Genomic DNA, 19558 nt, shown 5'->3' on the forward strand with positions numbered 1-19558 from the left:
AATCTATTGAGGTTAAAGTAGCAATGTAAAAATGGACAAAGAAAACGCTTTATGAGAAAATTAGTGGTAGAGCTTTTGTGTGATATCTCATTACCAGCAGTTGCAGAATAAAAAATAAAAAAAATACAGTGCAATTATCAATAAATTAAACAAGCCTACATATATACAGAATATAGTCAGGGTCAGGGACCAGAACTCTTCACTGTAAAGTTTCACAGAATATCACACACATCTTTTTCTCGGCATGCAAGTTTTATCACCTTTACTAACCTTTCTTGAGTGTGCCAGTTGGAAACCTCTTTTTAGATGCAGGCTGTCTACCTACGTAGACTTTGTCCTAGCATCACTTTTTTTTCTCTTGTTTTTCTAAGCCCTGTTCTTTTAAGTAGTACCTCTTGTTTACATTTTCTATTATTCCTATCAGAGAAGTGTTCCTGACAGTTTACCCACAACATTACTCATGTATATGAGTTATATATATGAGTAATGTGCCATTGAAAGACTCTATATCTTGAAAAAAAACGTAACGTTCTGTATAAATTGAAAAGGTGATTTTTTTTATTTTTATTTTTTTATTATATGAATTAAAATACCTTCAAATATTCGATTAAACTAGGCATAAAAATGTATTGCCTGTAGTACTGCGTTGTTATGTTCTGTAAATGCTACAGTCGCCATCTTATATTCTTTTGCTGAAAGAACATGACGTTTAGAGAAATGTGGTAATACCAAGCGCCACCATGTGGCAAATAAAGTTACAACTTGAGAATTTTGGAACGTGTTTGAAGATGGAACTAGAATTCTTCGTATGACACTAACAGTGAAGATAATGAAATTTGACATAGGGAAGCAGCTAATCACTCTGGGGAGAGAGAGAGGGGGAATATTCTTGAATGCTAATTAGTGGTTATAGTACAAGTATTTTGATGCCATCCCCCTGTGTTTTAAAATAATAATTAAGAAGCAGAATTACAAAGATAGCATTAAGCACTAATAACTATTACTTAAACTACTCAGTGTACCAAATAAATGTCCCTGCAGCTGACAATTAATACACATTGTTATTGTCTATCCACACACAAACCTACACACACATCATCAGTGTTTTCTTGTCAACCCCTCCTCTGGTTCCATTAGAACATTTGCTCTATGTGTTTCTTTACCAGCCCTACAGTGTGTGCTGTCCTGTGTTTTCATGCCACCTGCTTATATGTATTTCCAAGTAAACCCTTTGCTAGCAATCCTTATTTCAATGATCCCTTATGTGGATCATGTGGTTATGTGGTTTCAGTACAAGCTTTCCATTTGTGTCCACAACATTTTAGCTATTATATAGTATGTATCAACAGTCCCTTAAAAATATATCCTGCAAAGGTTTTTATAATGTCATGCATCCCCTTTTAAACTGCAGACAATCCATTCCACACCACTATCATGCCAGAAACAAAAGCAAGATTCGAGAGAAAATTTGTTTTATTGTTATTAAAAATATTTTTAGTTTTTCATAGTTTATATCAAATGCCAATATTACTCACCATTTGCCTAATTTGTAATTTGCATCTCCATAAAACAATCCCTGTACTATATGATAAAATATTTGTTCATGCATTAGATTGCCTGATCCGTAATTAGTAGCTTAATATTTGTCCATGAGCGTTTACAGACACAATTTGCTGTTTTACATTAATCACTTGCACAAGGAAATAACAAGAAGTAAATGTATCTTTATATTTAGAACCAACAGACTCAGAATCAGCATCAACAGCAGGCAGCAACTCAGCAACAGCAAGTTCAGCAGCAGAATAGCAGTCAGACTAATGGTACCAGTGGTGCAGGCGGAGCGGCAGGAGCAGCACTACAACACAGCCAAGATTCCAGTCTTAATCCAGGACCTCCGAATAAGAAACCACGTATGGGGCCTTCAGCCAATAACTCTGGTGGACCCTCCTTGATGCCTTCTGACTATCAGGTACTGATGTATTCTCTATTGTGATGCCCAGTATGTCATGGCTTTAAGCAGGATTTGGGTGCTAGAAGGATAGTCACTTGATTGTTTTGTAATGTACTGAAACTACTTCATGAATGAAAATTGTGGTTTTGACATTTTAGCATATTGTTGTGATAAATTGCAATGAAATGATCTGCAATGGCTCTCATTATTGAATATATCTCTTATGCTTAAGTGGGGTTATTCTCTATCATTACCAAAGTGATATTGAATTCTGAAATAAGATGAGAAGATTTAAGATGCATTAATGGGCCATTGGCTATTATACAATAACTTCAAGGATATCAGTTTGGCTGTAAGCATTTCACAGGCACAGTTAACTGATGCTTAGAAGGTGTTATAATATAATATAAGAACTGAGGAACGGAGAAGCCGCACTTTTGTGAGCTCCGGTCAATAACCTTATGAAAACGTGGATTTTGGTGGGGCTAACCTACAAAGGCCCTACATCCCAAGATATCGGAGAACTACTGCTGAGATCGCAAGCGGCCGTGTGGGAAAAGATGGCGATGGGTGATGAGGGCTCTTCCTACTCCTTGGAAGATATCCCCTATGATGTGGGAGCGGAGGCCTCGAGCGCACCACCGCCAGGCTCCAAACCCAAACAACCCACGGAAGTTGAGCCAGTCACTGCCAACCAGCTCAAGACCCTATTTGCGGAACAGAGAGCCAATATCGCAGCTGACATGGCCTTCTTCAAGGACGCCCTGGAAGGCACTACCTCCTGCATTGTCTTGCTGGAAGCCGTATCGAGTAGCCAAGGCTCACATCTATCTATGTTCGTCTATGTTCCGCCTGCCAAAACCAAGGGCTACAACTGCGGGCGCACAGGCTGACTTAATCGTCCGCTTCCAGACACTGCAGGGTAAAGCCCTACTAATGTCCGCAGCTCAGGGTAAGACCCCCCCTACTATTGGAGGGCTCATCACTGGCCTTATATCCAGACCTCAATAGAAGCACCATCAGTTGGCAAAGATACCTGCAACTACTACTGCAGCAACTTCGAGCAAAGGACATTCCATACAGGTGGGAACTGCCTAAGCAGCTCCTTTTTACCTACTCAGGTGCTACCTATAAGGAACGAAGTCTCATGGAACTCGAAGCTCACCTGCACAGCCTGAGCCTTACTGTGGGGATATTTATGGGATAATAATAGTAAACAGTTGAGAATTGCCCACTATTTCAATTCTCAGATCCCAAAGATCGTTATCATGTAAGTGAAATGTATTCCATATAAATAAAATCACAATTTGTTATAAAAATAGATACAATTTATTGTGACAATTTAACTAATAATAATATGTAATATGCGTGATAATAATCAATGAATATTCATTATAACATGGTATGCAATACAATGGCAATACACATTCCAATGGCTGACACAGTCTTAATTGTCAAGACAAGATTTATGACGGTAGTTCACAGAAAGAAAGTGAAACTTACACACAGACACAGAGCTTGCAGCTTAAGGCCATAAAACTTTAGCTGACAGTTAGAATAACCCTTTCAATGCTGGTTATACCTCCTAGGTAATTAAGACCTATTCTCATGTAATTTTAAATAAAATAAAATTTAAACCAGCTCATTAGTCATATCCTGGAACCATCCAATAAGAGTAATCTACCATGTTCTATAAGCAGAATTTTAACTTGCCTAAACAGATATTTTATCTTATTTTAGGGCAAATCAATTCACCTGGATAAATATTACGATATGCTAACATGTGATATGTCACATTAATATATATAATTATTCCTTTCCATCTGCAGAATAGAATGCTTAATTATATATTCTTTAGTAACTAAGATTTCTAAATATCGAAATCTGATCGTGATTTATCCAGTCATATATCATGCTATTAGAACATTTTAATTAATTTAGATTAATTAAATGAAACCAGTATAATTACCAGTTGAGTAGATATTCTCATCAGATTAGTAGGTAGTCTCAGGAACTGAATGGATGTGTGATTGGTGTGTAAGAAATTCTGAGTGCCCTGGAGTGGATATCTGTCATGGATTTCTCTGCGTTGCCCCCGACTGCTCACCTCTTTGCTTCTTTGCTTCCTTTTGCATACCTCTCTCTTTCCTTTTTCTTAACTTTTTAAAGGGAAAATTCACTAGGTGATAGACCAATAGAAAACTGGAGGTGTGGTTACCTTCCAGATAGCAATTTAAGTATTTGGTCTATAGAGGGCAGTCTCGTCCCACTAAACATTCCTATCCAGGAAAGAGTTAACTTTTCCTGGTGGCTATTTTGACATAATTTACCTTATCTTTATGGTTACGGTATTTATAATTTAAGTTTACTGTCAGTTCAAAGAGTTTCTTTGGGCTTTTTTCAGACTATGTGTCTGGCAAATTCTGCTATAATTTGTAATATGACAGTTATAACTAAGTATGACCTCTAATTTACAATGGGATCTTATACAATATCGAAAGTAAAATTAAATTATTTAATCTTCTCTGTCATAAATGTCTGGGTTTAGAATTAATTATATTCCATTAGCATTTAGACTGTCTGTCCATCCCCCGTTCTCATTTCTTATCAACAGGTTTGTATATACTAAGCATTCCTTAGCTTCTGGCAAAGTGGTTAGTTTTACAGAAGGGATAGAAATCTTGTGTCTTTTGTTAGCTTGAAGATAACAAAATGGAGTCTGCTCTGTTCAGAGTGACTCTAACAATATACATTTAAATTTCTATCATAGCACAAAATGTCTGCCGATATAAATACCCTGACATTACGGAGACACGGAGAGCAGACGATACGGGCCTAACAGGCTTAGACTCCTCCACATGTCAATGTACTGAATGCCATCTTGCTTTTTCTGTGGAATGCGAAAAAATAAAGGATTAAAAAAAATATATATATATATAATATAAGACTATAATAGCTCCTTCCTTTAATATGTGTGCTTTGGATGAGTTCAGTAACACAGAGTTGTATAAATACAACAGGGATACCTTTATGAGACAAGTTATTAGTTAAGTGATGAATAAAGTAAGTCATGATTTTCTTTAGTATCAAAAGGTTCGGACTGTTTTTTTTTTGTTTTTTGTTTTAAATTCTTTATTTGTTAAGGCATATATAAAGGGTACAAAATGAAGAAAAGGGAAATGCAGGGGTGTTCCACATTTATGGATTAGTACAGAGATATTATCATTAATTACATTTCCAGGTAGTAAGTGCCTCATTTTTCTTTTTATATGGCATTCAATATGAACAGGAACGTTATTCAAACAGTATAAATCAACGTAAAGCATGATGTCAGAAAGTAGTGTATTAAACTGTTGAGTGACAATTTAGTGTTGGAGCGTCGACGTTAATATTTAACAAGAAGTAACCCAATTAGGCTAGTGGTTTTAAGCAGAGGTCTTGTTATGTGGTGTATGTGTAAAGGGCTTCCGTGGCAGTCAAGGTATGATGAGTGGGTTCCTGGTGGTGCCTTATCAGGGGTCGGCTGCCTTCGTGGGTCGTGTCGTCTGGCCACCCATGAGGGGTTGAAGGGTGGGTAAGTCAGTGGTGCAGTGTGTTTGTAGGCGTGTGCCTCTTAGGTAGGTAGTTGGTGAGGGGCAGTGGCAGAGGCCCCTGTCGTTCTTGTGTTCCCCTAACCTATGGGGAGACGGGGGGGGGGGGAGATTGTGGTTAGAATTAATGGGTTCGTCTGTTCGTGTGTCAGCATTAGTGGAATATCTGGCGGTATGCGCCATGAAACATAAAACACAAAGTTAAAACATGAAATTAAACCAAAACTAGGTACATTAGAAAAGAGAGAAGAACATGGAATATTCAATTGCTACAGTCCGCTTTGCAGGGTGCCACTATATTGTGGCTCGGTGGTAGATAATTCTTTCTTTGCCGCCAACATTGGGGAGGTGCACTGAAGTAGTGCCGTTCAAGCTGCGATTAAGTCACTGAGTCTTGATCCTGAGATGGGTTGCGATTCCGAGCTGGAACAAAGGGTGTCACATTGGGTATGTCCCATTGGTGATGTGTTGCCGGTCTCGGTGGAGTTCCAGCGCCTCTCATCAGGTCCAGGGCTGTGAAAAAGGTGGGGGCATCCGTTGGAGAAGATGCTGTGTGCACCTTTCCGTCTTTGATGACCGTAAGGGTTCGGGACGCCGACCAGCGGTAGGCCACGCCAGCCTCTCGCAACTTAGTTGTAATAGGTTGCATGGTTTTTCTCCAGTGAAGTGTTGCCCTGGTGACATCCTGGTAAAATGTCAGCTGGTGTGATTCAAAGTCCATGGGGGCCTGTTCTTGGAACGCCTTCATGAGCTTTTGTTTGTCTGTAACGGTTTGGCATTTGAGAATAATATCCCTGGGCAGGCTCGTTGGGGCGCGTTGTGGTCTATTGACCCTGTAAGCTCCGTCCAGCGGGATTTGTTTAGCTTGTTTGGCGGGTAGGGATGAGGCCATCAGCCGCCTAAGGAAGTGCGGCAGTTCCTCCGCGGACACCGCATCGGAGACTCCGCGGATTTTTATGTGTTTGCGCCTACTCCTGTCATCCAGGGTGTCCACTCTGTGCGTCAGAGAGGAGTGCAGAGTTCTCATTTGTTGCACAGTGTCCCCTAGGGCTGCCAGGCTCTGCTTGAGATCAATCACGTCTTCCTCCGTGGCTTGTACACGGTCAGTGACCGCTTGTACTTCAGTTTTGACTAGGGCGATGTCTGTGTCAAATAGTAGCTTGATTCTATCATAAAGGTCTGCAATGTCCTTTTTAGTAGCGTGTGCTGGGCTTGGGGACTCTATTACGACGGCTGTCGCTGTGTCTGGGTTCTTGCTGTCTTTCCCGTTCCCCCCTTCAGGCTCCTGAGGCTCTATGGTGTCTGGGACGGCTGGGGGTGGTGAGAGTTCTGTTGTTTTGGGCCTGGAGCATTTGAGGAGCGTCCCTATATCTCTCGCCTCTGGAATGGGTGCCCCTGTCTGTTTCTGTGTTTTTCGACCCATGATTGGAGTGTCAGGGTCGTTTTGGTAGGGGTGTAAATACTCACTCCAGTCCGCAAGGAGCTCGGCGTGGTAAGTTGCGGCCTTCAGGCTTTCAGACCGGAGCTTCTGCCGGGTCTTGCGGGGTGGGGCTGCGGCGGATCCGAACCGGAATGGCATGGGTCGATGCCGCAGGGGTTCCCCTTCCCGCTGTAAGTGTTTGTAGTCGGCGGCTTGAAGTTAATTTTGCCGTTTTCTGCGTTTTTAGGCAATTCTTAGCGGAGCTGTCTGTAATGGCGTCTTGGCTGTAGCGGTGCCAGGCCACGCCCCAGGTTCGGACTGTTTTAACTGTGATTTTTTATTTTTTATTTTTTAAGGATATTGCCCAATTTTCATTCTCCAACTCCAACTACTCTTGTTTGTTTGTTTTTTGCCCTTGTTTTTCTGCAATATTTGTTGTGTATTTTAGGAATACAACTGGGACACAATGTCACTATGACCCATCCAAATGTAGGACTACTTTTGCCTAACTACCAGGAGTTCTAGAAACACAAGCAAATACTTACTTCAAGTGATACTTTATCTCTTGTGATACTTGTACTTATCTCTCTTGAAGCAGTACAGACACAAATATGTTGGTTTTTATTTCAGGTATAATGTTTTACTTGAAGACATATATTATCGTTATATATATTGTATTACAAAATCAAATGATATGCAAAGACTAGCTTGATCACAAGATAGCAGCATGAAGAAAATTAAATAGACTCTCAGATAAATTTGGCAGTACTCGGAAACCATGTGCATGTTAATTGACATCCTGAAGAGTGATAGAATGAATCCAATCCTTGAATCCAATACTGGGATCACAATATTTAATTCTTCGTTCAGGGATGAGACACTTCAAGGTCATATACAGTTATTTTGTTTCTTAGAAATTCATGCAACATAAAAGTGTACCTGTCATGGTACATGTGAATTTTGGAACAAAATATGTTAATATCCATCTATACACTGTGACAGCAGTATAGATTAAATTAAAAACCTATTTAACGGGGCGGGGCCGGGCCGCCAAGCAGCATGGCAGCAGAACACGGAGGCTCCGAGCTTAAGCCCTAAAAAACGGCATAAAACTTGCTAAAAACCTGCCCCAGGACTGGATTACATGCTGCAATACAATGGGGCACTACCCGAGCACCCATATGATACCAGATTACGGCCAAAAATTCACGGGGAGCACCAAAACTGATGAACCCGGCCTACACACCTGCATAAGCCTGCTTGAGGGCAGCTGCAGACAGAGAACAGATGCCTGATTGCCTGACCGGAAGAAAAAGCACACCAGCTATGTGGACGCTGGTGGAGATTTACACGGGTGAGAGCAGCGGCCCCGCTCCGCCCCCCCCCCCGGCCGGTGGGGGTAATCCCGGCCTCATGGAGGATGCAAGCCCTGGGACGGACGCAGCCGCCCGGGGTACACGCTGGCCTCCTGTACAGGCAATGACTGCCTAACCGCGGCCGCCTGCTATCTAGACCCGAAGTCAAGGGACGATTATTGCCTGTGCTACAGGATCAACACACACCCTGGACTTAACGGCCTACAACAGCCCTGTCTTACCCTCAGAAGCTGTCTCGTGGATGCTACAGCTGCGGGTGAAGCGGGCCCTGGAGGCGATGCACGTGGGCGGGGGGGCCAGGCGGGATGTTGCTGCGATGTTCCTGGGACCCGCTGGCCAGATGCCGCGATCCTTGGACTGTGCCATGCGGGGACTGAAGTGCCGTCACCCTCAGGTTTTGAGGAGGGCCTGGAGGTAGCTGTCCCCGACGCTGTGAGCCCTCGTAGGGTGGAGCGCGGCAGCCCCCGGCGGACCGGTGGCTGGGAGGAGGCTGGCGCTTGCCCCGAGTGGCCGGAGAAGGGTGAGACACAGGGCGGCCTTCACCCCGACCATCTGGGGCCCCAGTGGCGCGGTGGGGGTGCAGGGGATGACTGGCAGGCACACGGACTTTAGGTGGGGGGTCCTGTGGACTGGTGGGTCCCAGAGTGCCCGCTGTGCTGCGGATCTCCCGGATGGAGGCTTGGCGCAGCCTGGGGGGATGCTGCGGAGGACCGGTGCCGCTGGGATCAGCCGCAGATGCATCAGCAGCCGGTTCCCCCGCTCGGAAGGCTCGTATCCGTGGTCCCCCCAATGCTTGTGGACTGAGTTTATACACGCTGAGAATTCACTACTGTTGATTTAATATGCACAAAAAAGTTTTTTTTTTTTTATTTGCTTTACGTTGCCCTCAGAGGCCCTAGTTAACTGTTATTACACAACGCGCTACACACAGGCTGATTTAAACAGTTAAAGTCCTCTCCCCGCGAGCAGCGACCTATATAAGTCAGTGGACGCCTACCAAAATACACAATTAGGGCTGGCACTTTTCTCACGCATTGTCACCAGGTACTATAGCACATAGCCACTGACAACGGTTCTATTATTTTAATGGGCACGCCCAGGCCACTGGACGCCACACATATAATACATATCTGGAACGCATTAAGCGCATCAGGCCTACCCGGAGTGCACGAAAAAAATAGGTACATAAGCACACCCAGGCGCGTAGAATCGTGCTTTACTTTCTCCCGACAACTAGCCTGTCAGCCTGCAGAACACACACACACGATCGCCTCGCATTATGCGCCTATTCTATCTGCATGATGTCATGTGTATGCCTCAGTGACGATGATCAAATGCTCTCTACGTTATTATACATTTTGCAAGGAATTACTGACAGCTTAGCACTTGACTACACAGTGATCAGTTAAACCTTAGTTCCTTATTGCTATTATAGGCTTTACTTATTGACATAATACCACATTAATATGCCGCATGGCCGAGTGCAGGTCAGGCAGTCCATGACCTGCGCTGACTACCAATACTGAATGAGGGAGTAGAGCCTGGGCTGAATGACTCACAGCATGATACTTATGCTATACTGATTTATGGTAGTGCAGAATACAGTTTAACCTGCGTCCAACGCTCCCATATACGCTGCTGTAAACATATAGGTTGTTATTAGCGTTGCCGTTATATGTTAGTAAAATGTTGTAACCAGACTAAATCATTTCAGCACAATAACCTATGCTAACACTTGTTAACTGTAACAGACTTAATGATGCCTGCATATTCAACCTTTTAAGCCTCTGCGCAGGCGACCAAATACCGTATGTGACCAGGGCCGGATTAACATAGGGGCTGATGGAGCTGCAGCTCCAGGCCCAGGCCCATGGAATAGGCCCATTAGTTTAAAAAAAAAAAAGAAAAAACATTTTTTTTCCCTTTTTTTTTTTTTTTCCCCTTTTTTTTTTACACACTACTCTTAGGGTTGCCAGGTATTTCTCATGCATTTCTTAGGGTTGGCAGGTATTTCTCAGGTATTTGAGGCTGCCTAGCCAGTGCCGGTATTGCAGTAATACCGGCAATACAAATGTCTGTCTCAGTATAAACATAGATTATTCTGCAATACCAGCGCCGGCCAGTAGGGGTCGCTGTTTGTGTGGAGAGAGGCAGTGATAAGAAGTTACGGCATCTCCCTCCCTGCCTCTCTCTACTCACTGATCCGCGGGGGAGCAGCTCTGCACAGAGAGTCCAGACAGCAGCTCCGAGACATGGGGACGCTGAGACACTGGGGAACCTGGGGACCCTGAGCATGGACGTCCGCAGGATTTTTTCCGGGGGTTGGGGGGGAGCATAATTGTAATGACATCCATGCTTGGCCCCTTTTTTACAGTGTCATGAAAGGGAAGGAGCATAGTCATTTTCACATAAAGCAAGGATGAATAGCGTTTTCACAACTATGGTGTCAGGAATATATGTTTGTATTCCTGACACTATAGTGTTCCTTTCATCAAATTACAGGAACATTCTGGTCACCATAACAACTTTATCTAAATGAAAATGCTGTGATGCAAGGAGGCCCCTGGGTGCTTTTTCTTTGAAGGGGTGAAACCGCTCTCAAATGGTTTACCCCCAAAGGCTTCCTTCAGCTCCAGATCTCCAGGTCGCTCAGTGGTATTCGACTTCTGAAACAGAGTGTCAGGAAGTGCAGATTGACGTTGGGCATGGGTGCCGCTTATTGGCTAGAGTGATCAGCTGACACTCTAAGCCAATTGCTAGTTCCCGATTCATAAAAATTTTTTACGTTTTTATGAATGGGGAGCTACTGATTGGCTTAGAGTGCTAGCTGACCCATCTAGCCAATCAGCGGCACCCCTACCCAGCGGCCCTCTGTGTTTCCTGACACTCAGTACATAAAAGTGAACACATTAACACTGATATTTTTTTACCTGGGGAGATGAGAAGGTCCAAAGTTTCCCTGCCAGGCCCAGGTACCAACGCCTTATGATGTGGTGTCCAGAATGAAGTGCTCCAATCTCATTTTCACACAGTCTTCTTTGTCTTCTGAGGTTTCTTCTGCTCCTTTACCTTTCTGCTAATTTCTGCTTATTTTGCGCCCTTCTGCTCCTTTCTCTTTCTGATCCTTTTCTGCTCCTTGATGGCTCTTCCTGCTCCTTGATGGCCCTTCCTGCTTCTTGCAGATCCTTCCTGCTTCTTTCTGCCCCTTCCTGCTCCTTGCAGACCCTTCCTGCTCCTTGCAGACCCTTTCTACTCCTTTCTGCCCCTTCCTACTCCTAGCAGACCCTTACTACTCCTTGCTGGCCCCTTTCAGACCCTTTCTACTCCTTGCTGACCCCTCCTGCTCCTTGCTGCCTCTTCCTGCTCCTTGCTGCCTCTTCCTACTCCATGCTGCCCCTTCCTGCTCCTTGCAGACCCTTCCTGCTCCTTGCAGACCCTTCCTGCTCCTTGCAGACCCTTCCTGCTCCCTCTTCCTACTCCTTGCTGCCTCTTCCTACTCCTTGCTGCCTCTTCCTACTCCTTGCTGACCCCTCTTGCTCCTTGCAGACCCTTCCTACTCCTTGGTGACCCCTCCTGCTCCTTGCAGACCATCCCTACCCCTTCCTGCTGCCCCTTCTTATTCCTTGCTGACCCCTCCTGCCTCTTGCAGACCCTTTCTACTCCTTGCTGACCCCTCCTGCTCCTTGCTGCTCCTTCTACTTTACCCTCCTGCTCCTTGAAAACCTTTCGACCCCTTCCTGCTTCTTGCTGCCCCTTTCTATTCCTTGCTGACCCCTCCTGCCCCTTGCAGAACCTTTCTGCTCCTTCTACTTTACCTTCCTCTATGCGGTCTCCCCCACCCCCGATCCCTCACTTACCTGCTCTGTAGGCTGCCTCTGTGCTGCTCCCCTGCGGTTTCAGTCATGAGAGAGAGGCAGGGATAAGCTGTAGCTTCCTGCCTTTCTCCATTCACAGCGCCACCTACTGGCCAGCACTGGTATTGCACTGTATTCTCACACTAAAATGAAAAATAGCAGCACAAGCTGAAAAATCCAGGGGGGGGGGCAAGTACCCTCCTTTACCCCCCCCATTCGGACGCCCATGACCCTGAGACACTAGGGACACAGTGGCCCCATGTCTCTCAGTGGCCCCTAGTCTGTGTCCCCATGTCTCCCAGCCACTGTCGCTAGTGTCTCAGTGGCCCCATGTCTCCCAGTGTCCCCATGTCTCTAAGTGTCCCCTAGTGTCCTAGTGACATCAGGACACTGGGAGACATGAGGACACAGACTCTAAGGGACACTGGGAGACATGGGGATACAAACACTAGGGGACACTGGGAGACATGGGGACACTGAGAGGCATGGAGACATGGGGATACTGGGCGACTTTGAGACATAGGAGACATGGCAGTGTCCCCATGTCTCCCAGCCAGTGTCCCTAGTATCTCAGTATCCCCATGTGTTCCTGGTGTCTCTCAGTGTCTGTAGTGTGCCAGTGTCCCTAGTGTCTCAGTGTTCCCTAGACTCCCAAAGTCCCCTAGTCTCCCAATGTCTCTGTGTCTCCATGTCTCCTAGTGTCTCAGTGTCCCCTAGTATAAAAGAAAAAATCTCAGGCACTCACTGTGATAGATTTAGGCAGGTTTATTGGACACCGCAACGTTTCGTCCTGTACCCAGGTCTTTATCAAGTCTCCAATGTCCCCTATGTATCAGTGTCCCCTGTGTATCAGTGTCTCAGTGCCCCAGGTCTCTCAGTGCCCCATGTCTCTCAGTACCCCATGTCTCTCAGTACCCCATGTCTCTTAGTGCCCATAGTGTCTCTGTGCCCGTAGTGTCTCTGTGCCCGTAGTGTCTCTGTGCCCGTAGTGTCTCTGTGCCCGTAGTGTCTCTGTGCCCGTAGTGTCTCAGTGTCCCCTAGTATAAAAGAAAAAAAATCTCAGGCACTCACTGTGATAGCTTTAAGCAGGCTTATTGGACACCGCAACATTTTGACCAGTACCCAGGTTTTTATCAAGTCTGCAGTGTCCTCTATATATCACAGTGTCCCATGTCTTCCCGTGTCCCCTCGTGTCTGTCACCCAGTGTCCCCAAGAGTCTCAGATTTCCCAGGTCTCCCAGTGTCCCCTAGTATCTGTGTCCCCATGTCTCCCAGTGTCCCAATGTCTCTCAGTGTCCCCTAGTGACATGGGGACACTGGGAGACACGAGGACACACACACTAAGGGACTGGGAGACATAGGGACACAGACATTCCCCCTTTTTGTGTATGTTCGCCCTTTCGGCCGTTCTGGTTATGTGATTTGTGTCAGTAGCCCACCCTTTTACCGCATCCATAGACTTCCTGCTTTACTGGACACTGCTGTTAGGGGGTATGGGTTTACTTGAAAGATGAAAGCATGAGATTAGCAAAGGGTATGTGTTTTCTCATAGCTGCATCCTATGAGTTTCCCTACAGCATCATCTCCATCAGATACATGACGCTTAGGAGGTAGGACTGTTTTTGTGTTTTTGGTCAATAAGATTTTGTAATTAGGCCCATCATAATTATCAGCACCAGGCCCACTGGGCTCCTAATCCGGCCCTGTATGTGACTTACCCTGACTTATTACGCCTCTGCGCAGGCATCCATGCAATGATTTTTTGAATTTGCTCCATAATTGCTACCATTTTGCATATAAAATAAAAACGATTAAAAAAAAAAAAAAAAAAAACCTATTTAAAAAACAGGTCTGTCTTCTGTCAATCAAGTCTTGGCATAGAGAGCTACTTACAGACAGTTCTCCTGCTCTCCAGCATGGCAAATACAGTTCATGTAGTTCCCATGTTTACTCCTCTAGCAAGCATGTCGCTCACTTGCTGTAAACATGTGCTGACTGGCAGTGAAACTGGTTTGTCGTCAGGTAGGTAGTTTGTCATCAATAGGCTAGAGTAACACCCATAAAACTGAAATTATGGTGACACTTAGATCATTGGAGAGGAGCTAGGTATTTATTCAAATAAACACTGTAGACACTATAACATCTTCAGATTAATGTGCCATAAATATGTCCACAATAGTCATGTCCTCCAATATTTTATTTTTGTAATCTTTTGTTTGAGGGCTTGAACGGGCGGTTTCTAGCCATGCATTCTAGCTCACAGAGCTGGGAATCATACTTTCTGGCTTCCATACCCATTTGTTTAATGACATCAGAATGCCTGGTGTGCTGATGTCAAGGACTTGGGACTGTGCTCATCTTGGCGAGAACGTGCACACTCTTGTGAAGCACTAACCATCAGATCCGCTTTTTCAACGCATAGTTTCAGACATTAGATTGCGCAAGCCAAAAGAAATAGAGGAAAGAGGAGAAAGCAAGAGAAGAGGCAAAGAACAGCTGAGGTGTTCATGGGGTTCCAAGATTATATTTGTTGCCAGTACAGATTGCAAACGATGTTAAGATGAGTATGAATATAACATTGGTGGAATTTAGGTGATGAACTGTCCGTCAACTCACCACGCACATGTGTGGTGTAATGTTCACAGCCTCATTAAATGCTTTTCTGTGAGAAGCAATAGATTGACGGATCCCTGAAAGTGCAGGGCATTCGCTTTAGACCTACATGCTTTTCAGTAAGAAGCATTGGATTTGTCAGATGTCATCTGACTCAATGACATCATAGTGGGCATAGCAAGTAAATGTTAATTTTATTATTATAATTCATAAAGCACCAACAAATTCTGCAGTGCGGTACAAAAGGAGGACTAACAGACATGTATTTATAATGTCGCACACTTGGGACACTCAGAATCAGAGGGGTTGAGGGCACTGCTCAGTGAGATTACATGCTAGAGCGGTGGGGTATAGTGAAACAAAGGGTAAGGGTAGGATAGAAAACTAGTTGCTAGAAAGGTATTTACTGAGGGCTTAGTGGATGTTTTTTTTATTTTAATGACAGTTGCAGGAGAGGAATGAGGTACGAGGAAGGAAAGCTTTTAAAAGTTTAAATAATATACTTTCGTGAAGAAGTAGGTTTTCAATGATTTTTTTGAAGGACTGGAGACTAGGTGAAAGTCTTAACAGAGCAGGGAATGGAGTTCCACAGGAACGGTGCAGCCCTAGAGAAGTCTTGAAGACGAGCATCATAGGTGGGAGAATGGGCATTCGATAGACATATGTCTTCGGCAGAGCATAGAGGCTTTGATGGGACATACTTTTGTATTAGGGAGGATTTGCAGGCTGGAGCAGCATTATGTAGAGATATGTAAAGTGGTTGAAATAATCAAGACCCATATTATTAAAATCCCTGCTCGGATTTAAAAAATTCCAAACTATGTGCATGTGCTGCAGTGCTAGCAGCCATCGGGAAAACAAAAAAACTTTGGCGCAGCAAGGCTTAAACATGTGGTGTCTGCCCAGCCCTTGCTATCCAGCTACCTCATTTAAAAAGTACAAAATAAACCTATGGACATCAATATCACCCCAATGTTAGTATAAGGGATGTCCTAAACCTTCCTTATACTCTTACATGCTATGTCACAGGTGGAGACATCGTTACTAAACAGTGAATAGCCAACGTCTGGTCACAGTAAACTAGAGACTGGACAGCCATTCTTGCCAAGTCACTAAAAAGGCCCCATCCCATTAGGTTAGGAATTAAATGTGATCACTGCAATCACTATGCACATCCATGGCTGCACCTGAGGTCAGCAGGCTGGTGCTTTTATATAAAAACAACGAAAGGGAATTTAGTATTCTCCCCACCCATAGGTGGGGGTAGTAATTTTATTATTATAAATAGTACTTCAAATTATTGTTTTCTTGCAGAAAACAAGTGAATGATACTTTGTGACCATGCATCCTGCTACATGTATTTGGACTCTGTTCATTGTTAAATTAGTGCTTTGTACATATTCAGAATATTATAGATTGTATAGGATTCAAATGTAAAAAGCACTGATTTTCACCAGAACTCGAATGTATCAAGCCAGGTGGTGCAAATTCAGTCAGGCTGACTAAATTCCGACTGGATTTAGCTTTAGAAAATATAAGAATTGGCATTCCGGTTGGAATTTGCCCATTTTCACATAACTTTGTCCTTCCAGAAAAAAAATATTCTTTACTTAATTATCAGGATAGTTCCCTGAGTAAAAAAAAAAAGTAAATCAAATGTGGCCCTCTTTCTCACTGGGCCAAGAGAGGCTTAGTTGTTGATCCTTACGCTACAATAGTAAAATAGGTTATAAGGTATCTTGAAACAGTGTTTTTTTTTGGACTTGGAAAAGAATTCCAAGGCACATCTGATTTTTTTTTAAAAAACAATTTTTACCATCACCAGCAGCTTATAAATGCTACAATTACTTGAAAACCAGTGCTTACTAGAGATATTTGCATACTTCTAGACAAAGTGACATGTAAGGGGGCGTGTCCGGCGGCCGACGAAGATGGCTGCGTGAACGAGCTGCTCCCTGTGGCCCCAACATACACAGCACCAAATAAGCTTACCCCACACGCACTCACCTCAAAATGGGGCACACTAAGAAGCAGTCAGAGCCCCAGGGTACCCCACGACCTACGGGATCCGGGGCCGAGCCCTCTATCCGCTCCTTTCTCGTCACCCCACGAGACTTTGCGTCCCAGCCGGAAATGGAGGCCGCAATTGAAACCGCGGCTCCCGCTGGAAAAACAACAAAAAAAAATAATTTTAAAAAATTAAATAAATAAAAGGGGGGGTGTAAGTGTGTGTGTGTGTGTACGGTGGTGTTTCGGAGTTGGTCCTAGTATCCGAGAGAGGGAACGTAAGGAAAGGGGACAAGGGAGAGAGAGAAGGAGAACACACGAGACGTACCCCACGCACAGAAGGGGGGAAAGAGAGGGGAGGGAGGGAGGAGGGGCGCATGGGTCGTAAAGACGGGAGGGTGGGAAAGGGTAGACAGCTCTGACACACCTGGCAGACAAATAGGACAAATGTGAAGGCAGGAGATTGGATAGGGAATACACAACTGCAGACACCACAACGCGACTAGGCACCCCGGAACAAACATGAGACAAGGTGAAAAAAACATATAACTGGAACAGGCGCAGTTACCTCCATCTTTAGGGTTTAACGCTCAAACATCTGCTCTGAATGTAACTGGCAGCACTACATTGTGAAGCTCACCAACGCGACACACACACCGATTCTCACCGACCACCAGGCTCACGTCCACTGCCCCCCCTTACAGGGACATGTACCCAACCCCGCAACAACCCACGGAATACTCACACTCGCACTCACACCCCGCAACCCACACAATGGAAAACGACGAGAGAAGACCGGAGACATGGAACACACGACACAGTCTATACACAGACGGCACGGCGCATAACATGCCCCACGACCCACATACATAGGGGTAGCTTACCCAGACAGGTAAAAGGGCCTACACGAGCCACACCACCACACTATCGGACAAACACTGGTCGTTGTCCCGGACGGCTGGACAGACGGTTGTACCCTATACCCAACGCTGTTCAAGGCTGACGGAGGTCACCCCCCGTTGACCAGGAACCGGTGCGGGATACCCGAACCCCCCACAAGGTAAGGACTAGAAGCACTCCCACTCAGGCAGAGTGCCCCTGTCCAGGAGCGGTCCCGGGCATCAGATCCCCTAAGCCTGTGGACCCCACTACCAGGACATTAGTCCACTTACCCGATCTAATACTAGGTCCCATCGGATACTAGGACCAACTCCGAAACACCACCGTACACACACACACACACTTACACCCCCCCCTTTTTTATTTTTATTTATTTTTTTTTTTTTTCTTTCTCTTCTTCTTCTCTTTTCTCTTCTTTTCCCTCTCTCTTCTTCTTCTTCTTCTCCCCCCCCCCTTGCCTACCCCCTCTCGCCCTGTTCCCTCCCCGCCTGGGGTGCCCCAGATGGCAGCCCAGGGGACGCAAGCCCCGGGGACTGTCCGCTACATCAAGGAAAACCTGAACATCATTTCATACAATGTCCGGGGCCTCGACGTACGGGAAAAACGCTCCCGACTCCTGCGAGATCTGAAACGATACCACGCATCCGTAGCGTTCATCCAAGAGACGCACTTTCAGGAGAACCGTACACCATCCCTAAGAGACCGCAACTACCCACAAGGATTCTTCAGCAACAACCCACTGCGCCGCACACTGGGCGTAGGTATCCTGTTTTCCAGGGGGACCCCATTCGTCGAATCAGACACACTACGCTGCCATCATGGCAGATACATCTTCACGAAGGGGACCATACACGACCAGACGTACACCTTCGCAAATATTTATGCCAGGGCTCGAGTCCTGCAGGAACGCGTGGGAACGGCGTTCCTGCACTTTTTTCACAGGAGGAACGCCGTTCCCCCTGCAGGCACTCAGGGGGCGGCAAAAAATGCCGCCCCCAAATTCCCTGTGTTCCCCCTGTCATGGGGGGGCCACCTGACTCTCCCCCCTCCCCACGGCGGGCGGCTCAGCCGCTCTCCCTGTCACACGCGGCGAGGGAGCTGTGTCCTCTCTGCTCCCTCTCACCGCGTGCCGTTTTCTGATGCAGGGAGCCGGAATATGACGTCATATTCCGGCTCCCTGCATCAGCAGACAACCCACGCGGCGAGAGGGAGCAGAGAGGACACAGCTCCCTCGCCGCGTGTGACAGAGAGAGAGGCTGAGCCGCCCGCCGTGGGGAGGGGGGAGAGTCAGGTGGCCCCCCCATGACAGGGAGAGAGCAGCCCGCCTCACTGCAGCCCCACTGGACCCCAGGGACCCATCCATGCCAGCTTTCCTAAAAGGTAGGGAGGCTGGGTGGGTGGGAAATGTTAATTTTAGTAATTTTTATATATGTATGTCAGTGTATGTGTGTATGTGTATGTATGTGTGTGTGTATGTCTGCTAGTGTGTGTGTGTATGTCTGCTAGTGTATGTGTGTATGTCTGTTAGTGTATGTGTATGTATGTGTGTGTGTATGTCTGCTAGTGTGTGTGTGTATGTCTGTTAGTGTATGTGTGTGTGTCTGTTAGTGTATGTGTATGTATGTGTGTGTATGTCTGCTAGTGGATGTGTGTGTATGTCTGTTAGTCTATGTATGTATGTGTGTGTATGTCTGTAAGTGTATGTCTGTTAGTGTATGTGTGTGTCTGTTAGTGTATGTGTGTGTCTGTTAGTGTATGTGTGTCTGTTAGTGTATGTGTGTCTGTTAGTGTATGTTAGTGTATGTATGTGTCTGTTAGTGTATGTCTGTTAGTGTGTGTGTGTGTGT

At 45.4% G+C, this 19558-nt stretch overlaps 1 protein-coding gene across 2 annotated transcripts in view; it reads left to right on the top strand.

The window, feature by feature from the left end:
- CDK19 (cyclin dependent kinase 19) overlaps nt 1-19558 on the top strand; it is a 317057-nt gene that overhangs the window by 260672 nt on the left and 36827 nt on the right. For both annotated transcript variants that reach the window (XR_010086622.1, XM_063443517.1), the window contains exon 12: nt 1736-1969. Coding sequence is in view for 1 of the 2 variants with exons in the window: in XM_063443517.1 (XP_063299587.1) it covers nt 1736-1969 (234 nt within the window). In the remaining variant the exon portion in view is untranslated. The remainder of the gene's footprint in view (nt 1-1735; nt 1970-19558) is intronic.

This window comes from Pelobates fuscus, chromosome 2 (genome assembly GCF_036172605.1).
Source record: "Pelobates fuscus isolate aPelFus1 chromosome 2, aPelFus1.pri, whole genome shotgun sequence".
NCBI lineage: Eukaryota > Metazoa > Chordata > Amphibia > Anura > Pelobatidae > Pelobates > Pelobates fuscus.